The sequence below is a fragment of the Rhineura floridana genome, chromosome 7, assembly GCF_030035675.1.
Source record: "Rhineura floridana isolate rRhiFlo1 chromosome 7, rRhiFlo1.hap2, whole genome shotgun sequence".
In the NCBI taxonomy this organism is placed as follows: domain Eukaryota; kingdom Metazoa; phylum Chordata; class Lepidosauria; order Squamata; family Rhineuridae; genus Rhineura; species Rhineura floridana.
This window is the reverse complement of record NC_084486.1, coordinates 87,085,019-87,102,709: the sequence shown is the minus strand read 5'-3', so window position 1 is coordinate 87,102,709 and position 17,691 is coordinate 87,085,019. Positions and strand designations below refer to the sequence as shown.

The window sequence follows — 17,691 nt, the reverse complement described above, 5'->3', positions numbered from 1 at the left end:
TGACTTTTCATGATCTTTTATAATGTGGCTTCTTTATTTTTGTGGTTGCATTTCTCAGCTTCTCTAGCATGAAGGCTACAAACTGCTGTCTTTGTTCCATTACTGCTAAGAATCATGCCATTCATTGATGTTCTGATGATGTAACCATGGTCATATTTTCAAACTTGGCTGCTTACTTTCTGAACATAGTGGGGTTCAAGACCGACAGGGAGCCATACTGAAAACCATGCGCCCCACAATCGCAAAAGAAGGGCTGCAGGCTGAATTTTCTCAGTGGCAGAACTGACATATGCTTTGTGCCTTCTTGGGGACACCCTCTGCTTTATTATTGTTTTACATATTACAGATCTGAGCCCTGGGCGCTCTCTCTCTTGCTCTGTGTGTGTGTGTGTGTGTGTGTGCATTATGCATGCAGACCTTGGCTTAGATTAAACTCTCCTTGTCTGCTCTGGGAACTGGTTATTAGCCCAGATTTTCAAGGCCATGCTACCCCAGTGAGGGGGAAAAGCTTCCTGACCCGCTCTGTGAGATTTACATCTGTACTATTCATGTAGCAGGGACTTTCTCCACCCCTCTCATGTCTCTGTACCCTTCCTGTATCAGAGATTACAGTTTCCCATCAGAGGGTGTGTCTTCAGCCAGGCCTGAGCCTTTGCAATTTATTATATTAATTTTAGACAAAGATTTAGCATGGAATTGACTATTGCTTGCCTTTCTGTGTTGCTGTGCTTTCCAATGCTCTTTAACGTCTTTCTTGCTCTTCTTAAAAGCCTCTCCAATTTGCTTGAAACCTTATAATGAAGTCACCAGAACTAGTCACCATATTTCAGTTGTGGTAAACAGTTAATATCCCACATCTTTTGTTAATGCAGGAATTTTCCCTGTTCTGTAATGTCACTCTGCTGAGTAATATTAAGATCATATCCTGGTATAACACATACATTTGTTCAACAATGCTAAAGCCCAGCCAGTTTCTCCCTACCATCAATATTTCATATTTGTGTTTATTAAATGTGATTCTGTGGATTACATCTCAGTGTTTCAATTTACTGTCAGTACAATTTGCTTTTTAGTGGCTTTTAAAGCTTATTGGCACTTATGGTAATTCTACCCTGTTAAATGATGATTATCCAATTCCCTTCCTTACATAATAAAGTCAGTACAGGTAGCCTCGCACAAATAAATCAATGACTCAGGGTCAAGTTAGACATTGCACATCAGATTCATGATCAGCCTCTTGATTTTTTTTAATGAAAAGCAGCTGTAAGAGGCTGCCAGTTCGAGTGGATGAAGAGTGGGAGAAGGGGCAACACAACCTTCCGCCTTCCTGCCATTTGCCTGCTCAGAATCGCATCTTTCTCACCTCTGTTCACACCTTCTTATATATTTCCCACTTTTCTGTAACACACGATTGGAGATCTTGTGACCCTCCAGCTCTTGCTGGACCACACCTTCCGTCATCCCTGATCATTATTTATGCAGGCTGCCAGGGCAGATGGGAGTCCAACAATGTCTGGAGGGCCACAGATCCCCCATCCCTGCTGTAACAAGTTGTAGCCAAAATGCCTTTCAGAGATATGGGTCCTTCCCTCTTTTCCCTGCAGAGGAACCAAAGCACCTGGAGGGTAGGAGGTTATCAGCAGACAATTGGCAGGAAGGGAAAGGGTTGTGACCCTTGTGGTCCCTTTGCTCAAACTGGCAACCTTCCTTTACTGCTTTTCCTTTAAAAATCAGAGTCAGGAGAATGTTCTTCTGCTATGTAATGTCTAGTTTGGCCTTCAGCCCTATACCTGGTGTGATGTGAGGGGGACATACAGCCTCTTCTTCTGCACTCAAATACTGGATGCTCTGCAGAATGTGCTCGGTTTTTAATTGGTAGGCACTTGGGCCTGAGGTATGGAACTCCTTGCAGGTGGGCAGGGAAAGTGTAATATTCTTAAGTGGGTACCTCATGCATCTACTTACATGGTTGCATACCTTCCTGTTATCTCCAGCAGACTCCAAGAAAACAGCAGAATGGTTGCTTTATTAAACAAAAGATATATAGGGCTGATGCCAGTTTACACAGAACTGAACTGGTAGGTGACTGAAACACAGACACAACACAACTCCCATCCATTGAATCATAGGAGGAGCAATTGTTGCAGTCAATCTTCTTTTAATCATTCACATGCCATACAGTACAGAAAGAGGAAGGTTCATCTGTATTCTGTCAGTGCAGAAGAATAACCATTTTCCCTTCCCTCCAATCACCCAGACTGATGGAGTTCAGCAGAACTGAGAACTTTACATCATGTTGGCCCATGACTGGGCCTCTGACGTCACCTGATCCTCCAGGTTGTTGTGTGGGTGTATTATCTTGTCTGCAGTCCCTTCCATTAAGCAGCTCTGGTAGTGCAGAAAGCAGGGAACCAGTGTCTGATCTGCAAATCTTCCAGCCTGAGCTAGCCACTTGACATAATCTGAAACTGCCCACACATTTTTCAGGTTTTGCTTTCCTACAATGTAGACTGGGAGCATGCTTTTCTAGAAAACAACACTGAGAATCTGAGGATTAGATTCAGGACATGATAGCTGCATTTCATATTGGTTTGTTGTTGTTATATACCTTCAAGTCAATTATGACTTATGGCGACCCTATGAATCAGCGACCTCCAATAGCATCTGTTATAAACCATCCTGTTCAGATCTTGTAAGCTCAGGTCTGTGGCTTTCTTTATGGAATCAATCCATCTTTTGTTTGGCCTTCCTCTTTTTCTACTCCCTTCTGTTTTTCCCAGCATTATTGTCTTTCTAGTGAATCATGTCTTCTCATGATGTGTCCAAAGTATGATAACCTCAGTTTCATCTAGTGATAGTTCTGGTTTAATTTGTTCTAACACCCAATTATTTGTCTTTTTCGCAGTCCATGGTATGCACAAAGCTCTCCTCCAACACCACATTTCAAATGAGCTGATTTTTCATTTATCCGCTTTTTTCATTGTCCAACTTTCACATCCATACTTTTTTATTTTTAAAAATATTTCTATCCAGCCCTTCTACCCTATAATAGGGCACTCAGGGCGGCTTACAAAAATAAAATCAAACACGTACATAGTAAAATTGTAAACAGTAAAATCACAAAAACATTAAAATAAATTAAAATACATAAAATACAATTAAAATACATAAAATACTATATATATATACACACACACATAAATATACATATATATAGGGAGTGGTACTAAAGGGACTACAAAGGTAAAATTTAATGTAGAAGACATAAAGATACATAGAGATCAGGAAATACCATGGTCTGAATGATCCCAACTTTAGTGTTCAGTGATACATCTTTGCATTTGAGGACCTTTTCTAGTTCTCTCATAGCTGCCCTCCCCAGTCCTATCCTTCTGATTTCTTGACCATTGTCTCCATTTTGGTTAATGACTGTGCCAAGGTATTGATAATCCTTGACAAGTTGTCTTCTTGACATAAGAACAAGAACATAAGAACATAAGAAGAGCCTGCTGGATCAGGCCAGTGGCCCATCTAGTCCAGCATCCTGTTCTCACAGTGGCCAACCAGGTGCCTGGGGAAAGCCCGCAAGCAGGACCCGAGTGCAAGAACACTCTCCCCTCCTGAGGCTTCCGGCAACTGGTTTTCAGAAGCATGCTGCCTCTGACTAGGGTGGCAGAGCACAGCCATCATGGCTAGTAGCCATTGATAGCCCTGTCCTCCATGAATTTGTCTAATCTTCTTTTAAAGCCATCCAAGCTGGTGGCCATTACTGCATCTTGTGGGAGAAAATTCCATAGTTTAACTATGCGCTGAGTAAAGAAGTACTTCCTTTTGTCTGTCCTGAATCTTCCAACATTCAGCTTCTTTGAATGTCCACGAGTTCTAGTATTATGAGAGAGGGAGAAGAACTTTTCTCTATCCACTTCTCAATGCCATGCATAATTTTATACACTTCTATCATGTCTCCTCTGACCCGCCTTTTCTCTAAACTAAAAAGCCCCAAATGCTGCAACCTTTCCTCTGTAGTCCTGTTTTTGTGCTTTCCTCTTTAACTTTCATCAGCATTCGTTTCAAATCATTACTAGTTTCTGCTAGTATTATGGTATCATCTGCATATCTTATATTATTGATATTTCTCCCTCCAATTTTCACACCTCCTTCATCTTGGTCCAATCCTGCTTTCCATATAATATGTTCTGCATATAGATTAAAAAAATAGAGTGATAAAATACACCCCTGTCTCATAGCCTTTCCAATTGGGAACCAATGGGTTTCTCCATATTCTGTTCTTACAGTAGCCTCTTGCGCAGAGTATAGGTTGCATATCAGGACAATCAGATGCTGTGGCACCCCCATTTCTTTTAAAGCATTCCATAGTTTTTCCTGATCTACACAGTCAAAGGCTTTGCTGTAATGTATCAAGCACAGGGCGATTTCCTTCTGAAATTCCTTGGTCCGTTCCATTATCTAACGTATGTTTGCAATATGATCTCTGGTACCTCTTCCCTTTCTAAATCCAGCTTGGACATCTGGCACTTCTCGCTCCGTTTTATTGGTAGTGGAATCATAACCATATGGATTGCTAGATTCTGCTGCCAGTAGAGGGGATGTAACAAGCAGAGACAAACTTATGAGAATCTTCTCCCTGCTTCTTAAGAACATAAGAAGAGCCTGCTGGATAGTTCTTACATAGGCTAGTAACTTCTGTGGATGTATTTGCAAGGCTATTAGCTCCTGGAAAGAACTAAGGAATCCTTTGCTTGAATGCAGCTCTCATTCTGTAGTGGGATCATTATATATCCCACCTTTCCTCCAAGGAGCACATGGTGGTGCACATGGTTCTTACCTTCCCCATCTAGTCCAGCATCCTGTTCTCACAGTGGTTAACCAGATGCCCAAAGAGAAGCCTGCAAGCAGGACCGAAAGATAAGAGCACTCCTCTTCTGGTTTCCAGCAAATGGCATATTTCCTCCTTTTCTCCTCTAGGCTGTGCCTGGTGTCTTGGGTTTGCTTAGTGGGATAGATGAGGTGTGAAAGATCATCCACCTTCCCATTTATTGGATCCCTACGTCTTTTGAGGCACTTTCATAACATTTCCTTGCTGCAAAGTCCATTTTCCTGCAAAAACAACTTTTCATTTTCTTACCCTCAGCTACAGGCACAGAAGTGAGTAAGGTGTGAACCAGTGTGGTGTAGTGGTTGGAATGATGAGGACCTGGAAGACCAAGGTTCAAATCCCTACTCAGACATGAAGCACACTAGGTGACCTTGAGCCAACCAGTTTCTTAGCCTAACCTACCTCACAGGTTTGTTGTGAGGGTAAAATGGGGAAGGGGAGAACCATGTACACCACCATGTGCTCCTTGGAGGAAAGGTGGGATATATAATGATCCCACTACACAATGAGAGCTGCATTCAAGCAAAGGATACCTTAGTTCTTTCCAGGAGCTAATAGCCTTGCAAATACATCCACAGAAGTTACTAGCCTATGTAAAATATTACTAGTCCAATCAGCTGATGCATATCAATGCAGATCATTTATGATACACCAGGAGCATCATTTTTTAAAAAAATAGCAATTCTTATACAGTCTACAGAAAATCCTACTTGCTTTCCTGGATGCAGTCTACTGTACTTGCCACAGTAGAGTAAATAAGTGGCTGTTCACCAGCTTGTTGTAAGCCACAGCATAATTCCTATACTCCACCTTTCAACCAAAATTGTTTCCCAAAGCAGTGTTAGTAAAACTAATTGGGAGGCACATAAAGGCAGAGTATGCATTGAGAGGAAGGGAAAGCAGATAAGATGTGCTCTGAGAAAACAGGGGAGATATGCATGCAAATAGAACAAACCATACCGGGAACCACGCAAATAACTATGATGGTAGCTGTGGCTTGTAATGTGCAGAGCCACTTCGTATCATCCTCCCAAATCTTTCCATGATTACTGGTGCTCAAGCACTACATTGGAAGATGAAAGACGTCTTGATGGAAGATGGTGGTGGCAGCAACATTGACTTCCTAGCCATACATAATTTGAAAATCAAAAAGTGCTAAAGCTCTAGACTAAGCCTGTCAGTTTTACTTTCAAACCTGGATAAACTCATTATCTCAGTCCCTCATATTTGTGGTTGGTTCCTGCTGCTCAGTAGTGAAAGATAAGAATTCTGGACATGCTCCAATGCACTTGTTGAGGCCTGGCACTGATAGTAGTTCTGTGACTAAAGCCTAGATCAAACTAAACCATTATCCTGTAAAAAGCAAGAAGGCCTCCTGCTCCAGCATTTCATCTTTTTGCCTAGACTTCATGTGTGCATAACCTCCCTGAGGTTCTTATAGGTATGTCCAGTTCACATGAGGGGATGTCATGCACTGACCAGTGTTGTACCTGTTAGATGCTGGAGTGATTTGCAGCAGATCAGCAAGGGTTTGTGACTGCTAGTTGTTTTGCAGTAACAAAATGAGCACTGTCCCCAAATTATATTGCTGAAATTAAACAAGCTTCAGGTAGGCAGATATAGATTTTTTTGTGTGGAAGGGCTGTGAGCTCTGTTCAGTTCTGGTACCCAAAACAAATTCCTAGGCTCACTTTTTTAAAATTATAAGTGTATGTCTTTTGCACTAGGCTCTGGTTGATAGATCTCAGGATAAAGTGAAAAAAAGCAGATCCCACATACCTAAAGCTGTTCCATTTTCTGCAGTCCCTGGGGCACAGCATTCCTTCATTTAGATCTGTTGACACCCAGAGGCCATGTCTGCTAAGCATGCAGAATGGCACCCTATAGTGGCAAAATGGGGTATTGCTTGACTTGGGCAGCAAAGGGAAAATGTTTACTTTCTGATAGCATGGTGTTCTTTGATGTTAGGATCAAACCCTGAGCCCTATAGCTCTGGCAAAGAAAGAGATATTTCAAGATTTCATGTATGAGATGTCTGTAGCCATTCATATGGGTTATAGCAGGAGAGCTTTGGAGAAGGACCACTGGAGAAATTAATAAAGAACTCATCCTGGTTATTTAGGCTAAGGATACGAATTTCCAACGAGATATTTGTGTTGTGTACAAATATCCAAACATTTAGGTGATGGTGTCTTCTCTCTTTCCCTCTTCACCACTAGTAACCACCCTGTGCTTTTCCCCAGATCTTCTGACCCGCCTGATCCAGTACAAGGCTAAGATCACAAATCCAGAGGTGTACAAAGAGGTGAATTTTTCAGTAGGGTGGGTCATGAAACTCGGAGGCTAGTGGATTGGCATTAAGAGAATCAATGAACTTGGACAAGGTTACAGGGAAAAGGGCTTCTGAAAGAGGAAATGTTAGTGAGGTAGCCCCCAGCAAGTGTCAGTGTGTGTAGGGCATCTGAGAAAAGGTTGATATCTCCCCCAGAAGCAAAAGGCAGTAAGTGCTTCTATAAACATATACAGTACAAATAAAAGTACATTTTCAGTTGCTCATTGCAAGCTTAATAATCTCAGTAAGGGTACTGATCCTTATAGAACACAGATGCATGATGGCTTCTGTTTACAGGACAGCACAGTTAAGATCAGCTGTCTTTTAAAGGAGAGTGCTAATCAGAAGTCCAGAAAACCCTTGAATTTAGAGGCAGTTTTGGAGATCAGAGTAGATCAAACTTGCATAGACTGTGCTGTGCCTTCCCAGAGAACTTTAAGTGCTAGTCTGTGCAGATTACATTATCCTGGAGGGCAGGTTATCCTGGAAGGCTGAGGAGGGAGGATCCAGTCCATACTATGCAGCCTGTAGCAGACTCTGAGATCTAAGCATCCGAGACTATTTTTTTATAGGAATTACAGGTCCTGTGATGAAGTGCAGCTGTGGTAGTACCGTATATGGGTGGGAGATTTTGAAGCCCCTATGCAAGCATACACATACCCTGATGGCTGCCAGGAGCAGCCTGATCCTTGCCAGGAATGCAGCAGCAAATGCAGAATCCTATAAGCCCTGGCATGTGCTAAGGGATTCAATATCTCTAGATCAGCCTTTCCCAACCAGTGTGCCTCCAGATGTTGTTGGACCATGTGACGCCCTTTCCTGGCTCTCCCTGTCAGGTTCCTACCTGCTCGTGGTTACTGCCTGTCTCTAGGCACCACCAGGGACTCCACCAGTCCGTACTGTCCTTTTTTATGGTTTCCCTCTCCGCTCTAGCATAGATCTCAACAGATCCCCCTGCTAGGCAGCACCACCAGTCACGTCCTATAACCAGTATTCCTAGAGACTCTGCCTGAGTCTCCCTCAATTAGGTTACCTCTGTGACTGCGTGCTTAAGCTGTCCCAATCCCTTTGATTTACTCAGACTGCTTATAATTCTGGTTTGCTCTAAATACTTGTGGTGTTATATTCTTCCCTTCACCCGCTGCCACCATTTGCCACTCTTCAGCCTTGGTTATTTACCTCACCCTCCCTTCTGGTCTGTGAAACCCCAGCCAAGGATCAGGCCTTTGGTAAACCAAATTAAGTATTTATTAAATAAATCAGAGAACAAGATTAACAAGATTTCTTCATAAGGCACATAAGCATATGGTTTTATCTAATACTAATCCGAACTCCACCCCCCTCCTTCTCCACGCTCTCCTGACAAACAACTCTCTCAAACCCACCAAAACAACCCACTCCAGTCCACCCACGTCCACCTCACATCCCCCCAGATTTACCTGTCATACTTCCTTTTATACTGTCAGCCATTTTAAACATTCAGCCAATCATCCAGCATTCTACTGCCCATTCACTCCCCATTCCTCTTTCATTCTACTTACCATGTATCTCCTATACAACCAGCACTTACCCTATTTACACTAATACAGGAACATCACAGACCACAACTCCCATCAGCCTCAGCCAGCATTGCCAATGGTCAGGAAGATGGGAGTTGTGGTCCAACAACATCTGGAGGCACACTGGTTGGAAAAGGCTGCTCTAGATGACCAAAGTGGACTCCAAAATAGCAAACCTGATCCAGGACAACATTATAGTAAATCCAGATTGTTTTTGAAGAAGAACCAATGCAATCTTGGAGGGTTCGGGTTCCTTCTGCTGAGGCCCATTCATTTTGGGGCAGGCAGGTGTTGTCAGCATCTGTGAATTGCTATGCTAATTGCCTACTATGTCTGGCCTTTCTCCCCCCCTCCCCTTTTCTAGGTGCTCTTATACGAAGCAGGCTTCCTGGCTTGCATTGTCATTGGTCTTCTTTTCATCATCCTTGTGCCCCTGGTGGGTTTGTGCTTCTGCTGCTGCCGTTGTTGTGGGCGCTGTGGGGGCTTAATGTACCAGAAGCAGGGGAAAAACACCGACTGCAAGAGGCGGACATTTTTTGTAACTCTGCTAGCTGTCACTACCATTCTTCTGTGAGTCTTATACTATGCTGAGCACCAGCGAAAGAGTGGTGGGTGGGTTATGACTAGCCGGTTTAGCAGAGAGTCGATTCCAAATTTTCTTTGTAGCCTGTTCAGCAGTAGCAGATGTTGTGGTGGAGATATGCTGCTCAGCTGACCTCTCACTAGCTGAGTTGTTGTGGCATACCAAGACGGAGAGCAGGAGGGATGAGGTCGACACAACACAAACATTTTGTCAGTGTGGTGCTCCTGTCGGTGCATGTGCACCACACTGACCTTGCCACCTCCTCACCCCTCTCCTTCTCTGGCCTGTCATGCAGCAGCAACTCAGCTGGAGGAAGGTCAGGGAAATGGAGCATTTGCTACTGTGATTCAGGCTTGATTTAAAGCAAGAAGTTGCCTTGTCTGCTTGAGTACTATTAGTAGGCCAGGTGGGCACTGCCCCAGCATTCTGATGTTGTAAGCATAGGCATAGTGGCTGTGGGTCTTATTTAAATGAGATGCTGGGCTAATACTTCTCTCCTTGGTATCTCTTTTAAATCTGGACACAGTCTCTTATGATTCTCTTGTTCAAGGGAATGCCTTCCTGGAGCTGGGGAAGAATGGGATGGTCCCCACAGGGAGGCCCCCAACAGTGTGTAAGCAGATTCCATTGTGTCTGTCAAAAAGCTGAGACAGGAGCTCAGGCAGGAGAGAGTGAGTTTCTGAGCCATTAGACAGCTGAGAGATTGGCCACTGGAGATGTTTAGTAGTATAGAATGATCAAAGTAGGGCTTAATTTATGCCAGTGCTCAGCTCTGGTACTTTTTTTCGATGACAAGCAAAGCCCTGAAACATAAATGTGTCCCTAAGCAAGTGCAGGATGCCTTTTATATCCTCACTAAACAACTGCAGAGTGCCCCCATGCATTGGGGACCAGGGAAAAGGCTTCCAGGTGAGAGGGTAGTGTTTGCAGACAGACTTGATCTCCAGCATCACTCTTCCTAGAAATTAGACACATGGTTCACTTCTCAGCAGTTGGTCACTAGTTTTATCTCAGAAAACCTTGAGACATATGAGCAGTGCATAGATATGTGATATGTGAAAGATGACTTTGTGGAGCCATTTGAACTTTCAGTGGAACAACTGGCTGCTAGGACCCCAAAACATGGAGCATTTTGCTCTGGAGCACATCACCATGGGAACAAGCAAGTGCCAGAGCCCTTTCTGTCTTTGCACTCTTCCTACAGAGGATCTTGCACCCAAGGGAGTCTGGGAATCTACGAAATGCTGGCTTATTTTAGTATTATAAAGTTGGAAGAGATCAAAAGGCACTCTTGTATAACCTGACCACAAGTAAGGGCAGTGTATCCACCAGCCACCCCATAATTCAGACCATGGTGGGTTGCAAGTTGAGAGTAGGTGCTAGAGATGAATCACAGACATGCCAAGCCATGTGCTGCAGTTGTAATTCTGCCTTTAGATACCAGTAGGCACAGAGTGCTGTATCCAAGCCCTGCTCACCTCTCTTATCCTGTATCTCCATTCCTCCCAAGTAACTAGCACAATGCCAAGGCACTTTATAACTAACAACTCTACTGGTTACCTGCTGCTGTGTTTTTCACCTATTGCATGATATTATTAGCCTGCCATCTTTGGGGGGGGAAAGGGAAGCAACTCCAGGATAAAAAACTGCCCATGCACCTCTAAGTGCTTGTTCTCTTCTGTCTGCTTCCTTCATTGCAGGGCTGGGAATATTTGTGCATACATCAGCAATCACCATATATCACAGAGTGTAAGTGGAAGCTTCAGCACTTTGAACAATACAATGGACAACCTGCACCTGTTCCTGCATTCTATCCCTCAGGTATATAGGTTGTAAGCTATATTATGCATGTGTCCCTGCTTATTTTCCCCAGGCAGGTGTCTTTTGCCTTGTCCCACCCTCCGTCTATGACCACTTTTACTTCTCTGCCTACATATTCAGGTAGCCCTACCTCTTGCTCAGACTGTTTCTTATCCCAGTTTCTGTATGTTTTGCCCCATTCCCTGGTAAAGCACCGCTGCATCCTGCCTCCATCCTCCAATTATCTACTTCTCATAAGCAAGCATTCTTGCATGGTTTGGGGCCTATTATTCCACTGACATGCTGATACCCTGTATCTGCACTTCCAACATTTCAGTGACCATGGTAAACTACTCAGCCACTATCAGTTGGCAAGGGAAAGTCAGGCTCTATACTGGATCAGAAAGAAAGAAATAATCCCATGCCAGGAACAGAGGTCCATGGCTTTTCTAGCACAGGGAATTAGAGTACAAGGTGAATTCTGGGTTCCTGACAGGGGAACAGGAGTCTTCTCAATAGTACTGGACTGTGTATTCAAGCCATAAACAGCATCCTATAGTCCTTATAATTCCATATCTACAACCATAAATATGTTCAGTATCTTGGTGCTGCTTGCTGTCCCCTTCTTTGCAGAGAGTATTGTATTTAATTACTTTCCTGGTTCTTCACAGGAGATCGATGTCATCATTGACTCCAGTTCAATGCCACTGAATCAAGCCAATCAGAGCTTGCAAGGTAAGTTTATGCCACTGGCCACAATCTATGTTTGGGGTGGTTGCTTTTTGGATCTCAAGTGAGGGAGGCAAAACAGCAGGTTTCAAGCTTGGAAATCAACTGAAATTGTCCATTGTCATTGGTGGACTCTATTATGTGATCACAGAAAATCAGGTTGAAATGGACACCTCAAATCATGTGGTTCAGAGCACTTAGAGGTAATTTGTGTCATGGGAAGCAGGAGTTAAGGAAGATGTTGTTGCTCTGCTTAAGCAAAACTCAACTGAAACAGAAATACTTTTGTATTCCTTCCTGCTGAGGAAGGTTCAATGGCTAGTGTCAGTTCAGTGCTGGAAGCGTCCTCACTAAGAAGGCTGCCACCTTCAGTCCAGTGATTCACCACACAGAGCAACTGCATGCCTACAGATCCAGGATTATCTGACAATTAGAACTCCACCCCCAATTTGTGGTCAGCTGTATAGATTCCCCAGATATTCAGTGGTCCTCCATGGACTTTCTAACTCTCTGCCTGATTTATCCTTTTGGTCATTGGTGGGTTCTGCTTCTACTAAATGGCAAAATGTTAGTTTATGCTGAGAGCACTGCATTGTCCAATTATTTATTTATTTTATTATTTTATTTATATCCCACCCCTCCTCCCAGCAGGAGCCCAGGGTGGCAATTATCCCTTCATCTTTCAAGGGGATCAGGTGGATTGAGATAAAGACTCAGTGCCCATAAAACTTGGTTCTGGGGTTTGGTATGCTACAGAACAGTGGGAAGTATTTTTATTGATGGTCTTTTTCTGATGCTTTCTCTGCAGACATTGGGCAAACTTTGGGGAACAAGATCAAGAATCAACTAGGTGGACGAATAAATGCCGCACTGGACAGAGCTGAACATCTTTTCAATGGTATTGGCCTACTGTCTAAAGAAGAGTGGGTTGGGAAATGTTGTTGGGATCCAGTGGCAGAGGTGGGGGCATAGAAAGTATGTCTGTTTTATCTGTGGTACAGGGCAATGCAAATGTACTCTGAGGACAAAGAAAATTTAGAGCAGGGCTGGGAAACCTGTGGCCTTCCAGATGTTGGACTCCAACTCACATCACCCCCAGTCAGCATGGCCAGTGGTCAGGATTGGTGGGAGTTATAGTCCAACAATACCTGGAAAGCCAAAGTAGCCATCCCCTGGTTTAGAGGAAGGTGTTCATTGCTGCTGTTCATTGTTTGATTTGTTGGTTTTAATAATTGTTTTGTTTTATGGTATTTTATTATCATTGTTGTAAGCCACCCTGTGGTCCATTTTGGAGGAAGGGCGACATAGAAATCTATCAAATACCTCATAAAAACCATGAATTGAGTTTGGGGATTGAACATCCTGGTGATTAAACATTTGAGCTGAATGGCTTGCCTAACTTCACCTGGAGAGATGCCGTGACAAGAAAGGCTATATTTCTTTTTCCCTGGACCTGAGTACAAGGTGGGTGAGGGACTGCCAGTGACCAATTTATTTATGTCCCTTGAGCTGTGGTTCATATGTTTGAAGGGTAATTCTCTTGTGTTAAAAACTGTCCGTGCAGATTGGGAAGTTTCTTCTCACTCTTTTACTCTGCTTCTTGTAGCGATTAGCTTTGTGGAAAAGGAACTTCAGACAGTCAATGACTCAAGAAGTTACTTGCAGCAGCTACAGAAGGAACTGGACCAAAACCTGACCATCGTGAGGGATGATATCAACAAAACTTTGCAAGAATGTGGCAGGCCTTGCCAGAATGTGTCAGTGGAAAGACTGGAGCCTGGGGCCAATCTCACTGCGGTAAAATGGGACTGGAAGACAGAGACATTTTGAAAGAGATGGTGGATTTTTAGAGAACATGGGAACAAGGATCATTTTCAGGATATGTGGGCTTAGCAAGCTAGGTTAGACTACTGAGTCAGAAGCTGAAATCAGTGTCCATGGTACTAAATATTTCAGGGTGTAACTCAGCTGAGGGCTGGTTACAATGTTGGAGTATATCTGCAATATTTCCATAGATGTGATCATCAGCTCTTGTGAGTACATACAGAGTGGATGCCAGCTTATACCTGTGTCAGTGTAAACACTGAGTAAAACATACAGATTTCCATCCTTCCCAGTGACACATAATGTTGGGGAATCAGATTTTACCAATATACTCAGAGCTCTCACGTGATCAGGTTGGGGGCAGCAGGATACTAGCAGAAGGAGTTTGGGACCAAGATAAAAGTTTTAAAAGATTTACTGAAAGATGCCCAATTTAACACAGCTAGGAGTGCTCTTGTGAGTCACCCCATTGCAGGAATGGTAAAATGCAATATTAGATATGCCCAATAGTCCTGATCTTTCATACTCACACACAATCATGCAAATTACTGGGGGCTAGCCAGTTACTATAGTGAGGAAGAAGAGACTTGGAGAAGGAGAGAAGGCAAGCTCACAGAGTATCAGGTGGCAGGGTGTGGTAGAATACTCCTCAAATCTTTTGGTGAAGCTGGGGTGTCTTTATAGTCTGTTAAAGTTCTGATATTCTTTTGATATCTCTATTGAGGTCAGGTATCTCATCAATCAGTTGGTCAGCAGGCATTCGGAGTGATGTCAGTCTCTTCACACATCTGTGTTCTCAGGACTGCATCTCGTCTTTCTCATATCAGCTTGGTGCCTATCAAGGGCTCCGGTCACAAGATCTCTTTTAGGATACTCAGACTTGTATTGATAATATTAGTTTATGTTTTTTTCCAGACACCCCATATTATTGTCTCTTCAGCACCTCTAAGCCCTCTCTAGTTTCAGCCATAAACTCTAGAAAGAGAAATTAATCCATACTTCACACTTCCACCTTCACTACATGTTATAATATACACCACTTTGTTATTGGTGGCCTTGGGCAACTAGCTGGTTCCGTAGTACAAGCAATGTAACAAACACTGTTTTTTTTCAAGATGGTGAAAGTTATAAACATTCCTGGCTTTATCTCAAACACTGTATTTCTGTCAGTTTCAATACTTTATATATTGACCTTACATATATATTTTAAAGACACAATTATAAATGAATACAATGATAGAATAGTAGTGTATTTATAGTAAATACATGGTAATGCAAAAGCATATGGAAATATCCCAGTAGCAGTATCAATAATAAATGGCATGAATATATGTGCATAGAGGTGTTCAGGAAGGAGGAAATATACAGCAAATATACTTTAATCCATGTCACTTGTAGTGATTCTTCATCACTTTAATTTATTTTACATAGATAAGTTACCCCTTTCTCTGCTCCCACAGATTCCTGATGTCAGCCGCCCACTTCAGCTGCTAGCCAAATTGACAAATTCAAATCCTAATGATACCATAGCGAAGGTAACATTTTTTCCCCTAGCCCTACTCTCTCCTTTGCAATCCAAGTAGGCTACACACAGCTGGCTTTCTGAGTGTCCATGTCAGGTGGCAATGTTCTGGGGATGGTCTGCCTGGGAGAGGCTGTTCAGGAGCAGCAGAGCTGCTTGCACCGTGCAGGATGCCACAAATTTAGCCTAGGAGCATTAATCACAGCTTTGGGCCATAGGCCTTCATGAATCCTCAAGCCATCAATGCATGTGTCCTATCCTGTTCCTCAAAATATATTCTTAAGTGTGCTTGGTCTTTAGAAATAGCAAGTTTATTCTCTCATGGCTTTATCCTTTGTTGAATTCTGAGATCTGTGTGTTGTGTGTCTTTGTCTCCATATGTGTATATCTTTGTCCTGGATTCCTGTGCTGGCAGGCAAGAAAAATTCTGGCTGATATACCAAAGAATGTTTCTGAACAAACAAAAACAGTTGTGTCTGGTAAGTAGTTTGAGCATATATATATCCTATTTCTCATTTCAAGAACTGGGTGAAAGCCTGTTCCTTGGGGAATGGTCAATAGTTATTATACAGCCATGACAGTGGCTATATACTGTAGCCAGTGTGGATTTTTCACATTCTGCAATGTTAAATTGAAAATACTCCCATGCCATTCTGATGCTTCCCATAAGCTCATTTGAAAGCAAAACCGTACAAAACTTATAGTCCGGAACGCAGAAACGCTTGCTTAACAACCCTGTAAATTTTCATGGCGATACACAAAACTGTCAGAGAGAATAGAGAGTTCAAATTCTAAAAAGAGAGAAAAAAACCCTAGCCCCCTTTCGGACTTTTTTCTGTCAGAGTTCTCATAATCTGCTGAAATTCATTAAAAAATCAGCCATGTTCACAGAGTACCTGTAATCCTAATATTGACCTTGCCCCATACTCTGACTTTCATCCTCTGCAGTTTAAAAGTTAAAAAAATGCCTGGCTGATTTTTAATTAATTTAAGAAATTCTGCATTGAACTGAATGATAGTGTCGGGCATGCTCAGTAAGAGCCAACTGTCAGTGTTCTAAAAGCCACACTCACAGCTGCTTGGCTTCACTAATCAGGAGGCCACACCTACACCAGACCTTCATTTCACTTGAGACAGTCATGGCTTCCCCCAAACAATCCTGGGAAGTGTAGTTTGTGAAGGGTGCTGAGAGGAGACTCCTATTCCACTGGCAGAGCTCCAGTGGCCAGAATAGTTAGCCACTCTGATTGAAGGTCTGTGAGGCAAACAGGGCATCTTCTAGCAACTCTCAGCACCCTTCACTAACTACACTTCCCAGGATTCTTTGAGAAAAGCCATGACTGTCTAAAGTGAAATAAAGGCCTGGTGTGGATGTGGCCAGAGATGAAAATGGAAATGGACTGCCTTCAAGTCGGTTCTGATTTATGGCAACCCTATGAATAGGATTTTCATGGTAAGCGGTATTCAGAGGTGGTTTACCATTGCCTTCCTCTGAGGCTGACAGGCAGTGATTGGCCCAAGGTCACCCAGTGAGCTTCGTGGCTGTGTGGGGATTTGAACCCTGGGTGGGAGGCTACATGCACCTGCTGTAGAATAAAAAGATGGGGGAAACGCTGAAAAGCAATGATACTGTTCACAATGTTTTCCTCTGCCCAGTGCCCACCCACCCAATCTCCTCCCCTCCCCCTCCTCCTCCCCTCCCTGCCCCTCCCCCGGGTCAGTGTTGGACTATGACCTGGGAGACCAGGGTTCGAATCCCCACACTGGGTGACTCACTGGGTGACTTTGGGCCAGACACTGCCTCTCAGCCTCAGAGGAAGGCAATGTAAAACCACCTCTGAATACCGTTTACCATGAAAACCCTATTCATAGGGTCGCCATAAGTTGGAATCGACTTGAAGGCAGTCCATTTCCATTTTCAAACATGATGGCACAGAAATGTATCCCAAATGATCAAACCCACCCTCCCTTCTATCCCCTCCCTCTTGCCCCTTCCCTCCCCCTTCCTTTGCCCCTCCTTCCCTTCACTCTTAAGCATGATTGCATGGGAGTAAATACCATTGAACTCTATAAACATGCAAATGATCAAACCTGACCTCCCCTCCCCCTTCCTTTGCCCCCCTCCAATCCTCTGAGCATATGGGGAGTGGTGGCAACACCTGCACTCAGCCCAAATAATAGAAAGAAGACACTTGCTTTGCCGATCTTGTTTTAGCAGAGAGGAAGCAACATTATTAAGACAGTTCAGATGGTCACTTTCAGTATGTTTGATTTACTTTGCAATTTTAGTGAAGTTTCCTATAGGAAATCATTTTCTTTTGTTTCTATTTCTGTGAATATGTGAAGTACAGCAACACTTTGCAAAATTTACACTAAAAAAACTCCAAAAATAATTGTGGAATAATGGCACTGACTCTTCTGCAGAATAGTCTCTGGTGGACATAA

At 43.2% G+C, this 17,691-nt stretch overlaps 1 protein-coding gene across 7 annotated transcripts in view; it reads left to right on the top strand.

Annotated features, from left to right (window-relative positions):
- LOC133389134 (prominin-1-A-like) overlaps positions 1-17,691 on the top strand; it is a 59,904-nt gene that overhangs the window by 15,620 nt on the left and 26,593 nt on the right. For all 7 annotated transcript variants that reach the window (XM_061636241.1, XM_061636238.1, XM_061636242.1 and 4 more), the window contains exons 3-10: positions 7,141-7,202; positions 9,153-9,358; positions 11,072-11,192; positions 11,843-11,906; positions 12,709-12,798; positions 13,507-13,697; positions 15,185-15,259; positions 15,662-15,725. In XM_061636241.1, the coding sequence (XP_061492225.1) occupies positions 7,141-7,202; positions 9,153-9,358; positions 11,072-11,192; positions 11,843-11,906; positions 12,709-12,798; positions 13,507-13,697; positions 15,185-15,259; positions 15,662-15,725 (873 nt within the window). The remainder of the gene's footprint in view (positions 1-7,140; positions 7,203-9,152; positions 9,359-11,071; positions 11,193-11,842; positions 11,907-12,708; positions 12,799-13,506; positions 13,698-15,184; positions 15,260-15,661; positions 15,726-17,691) is intronic.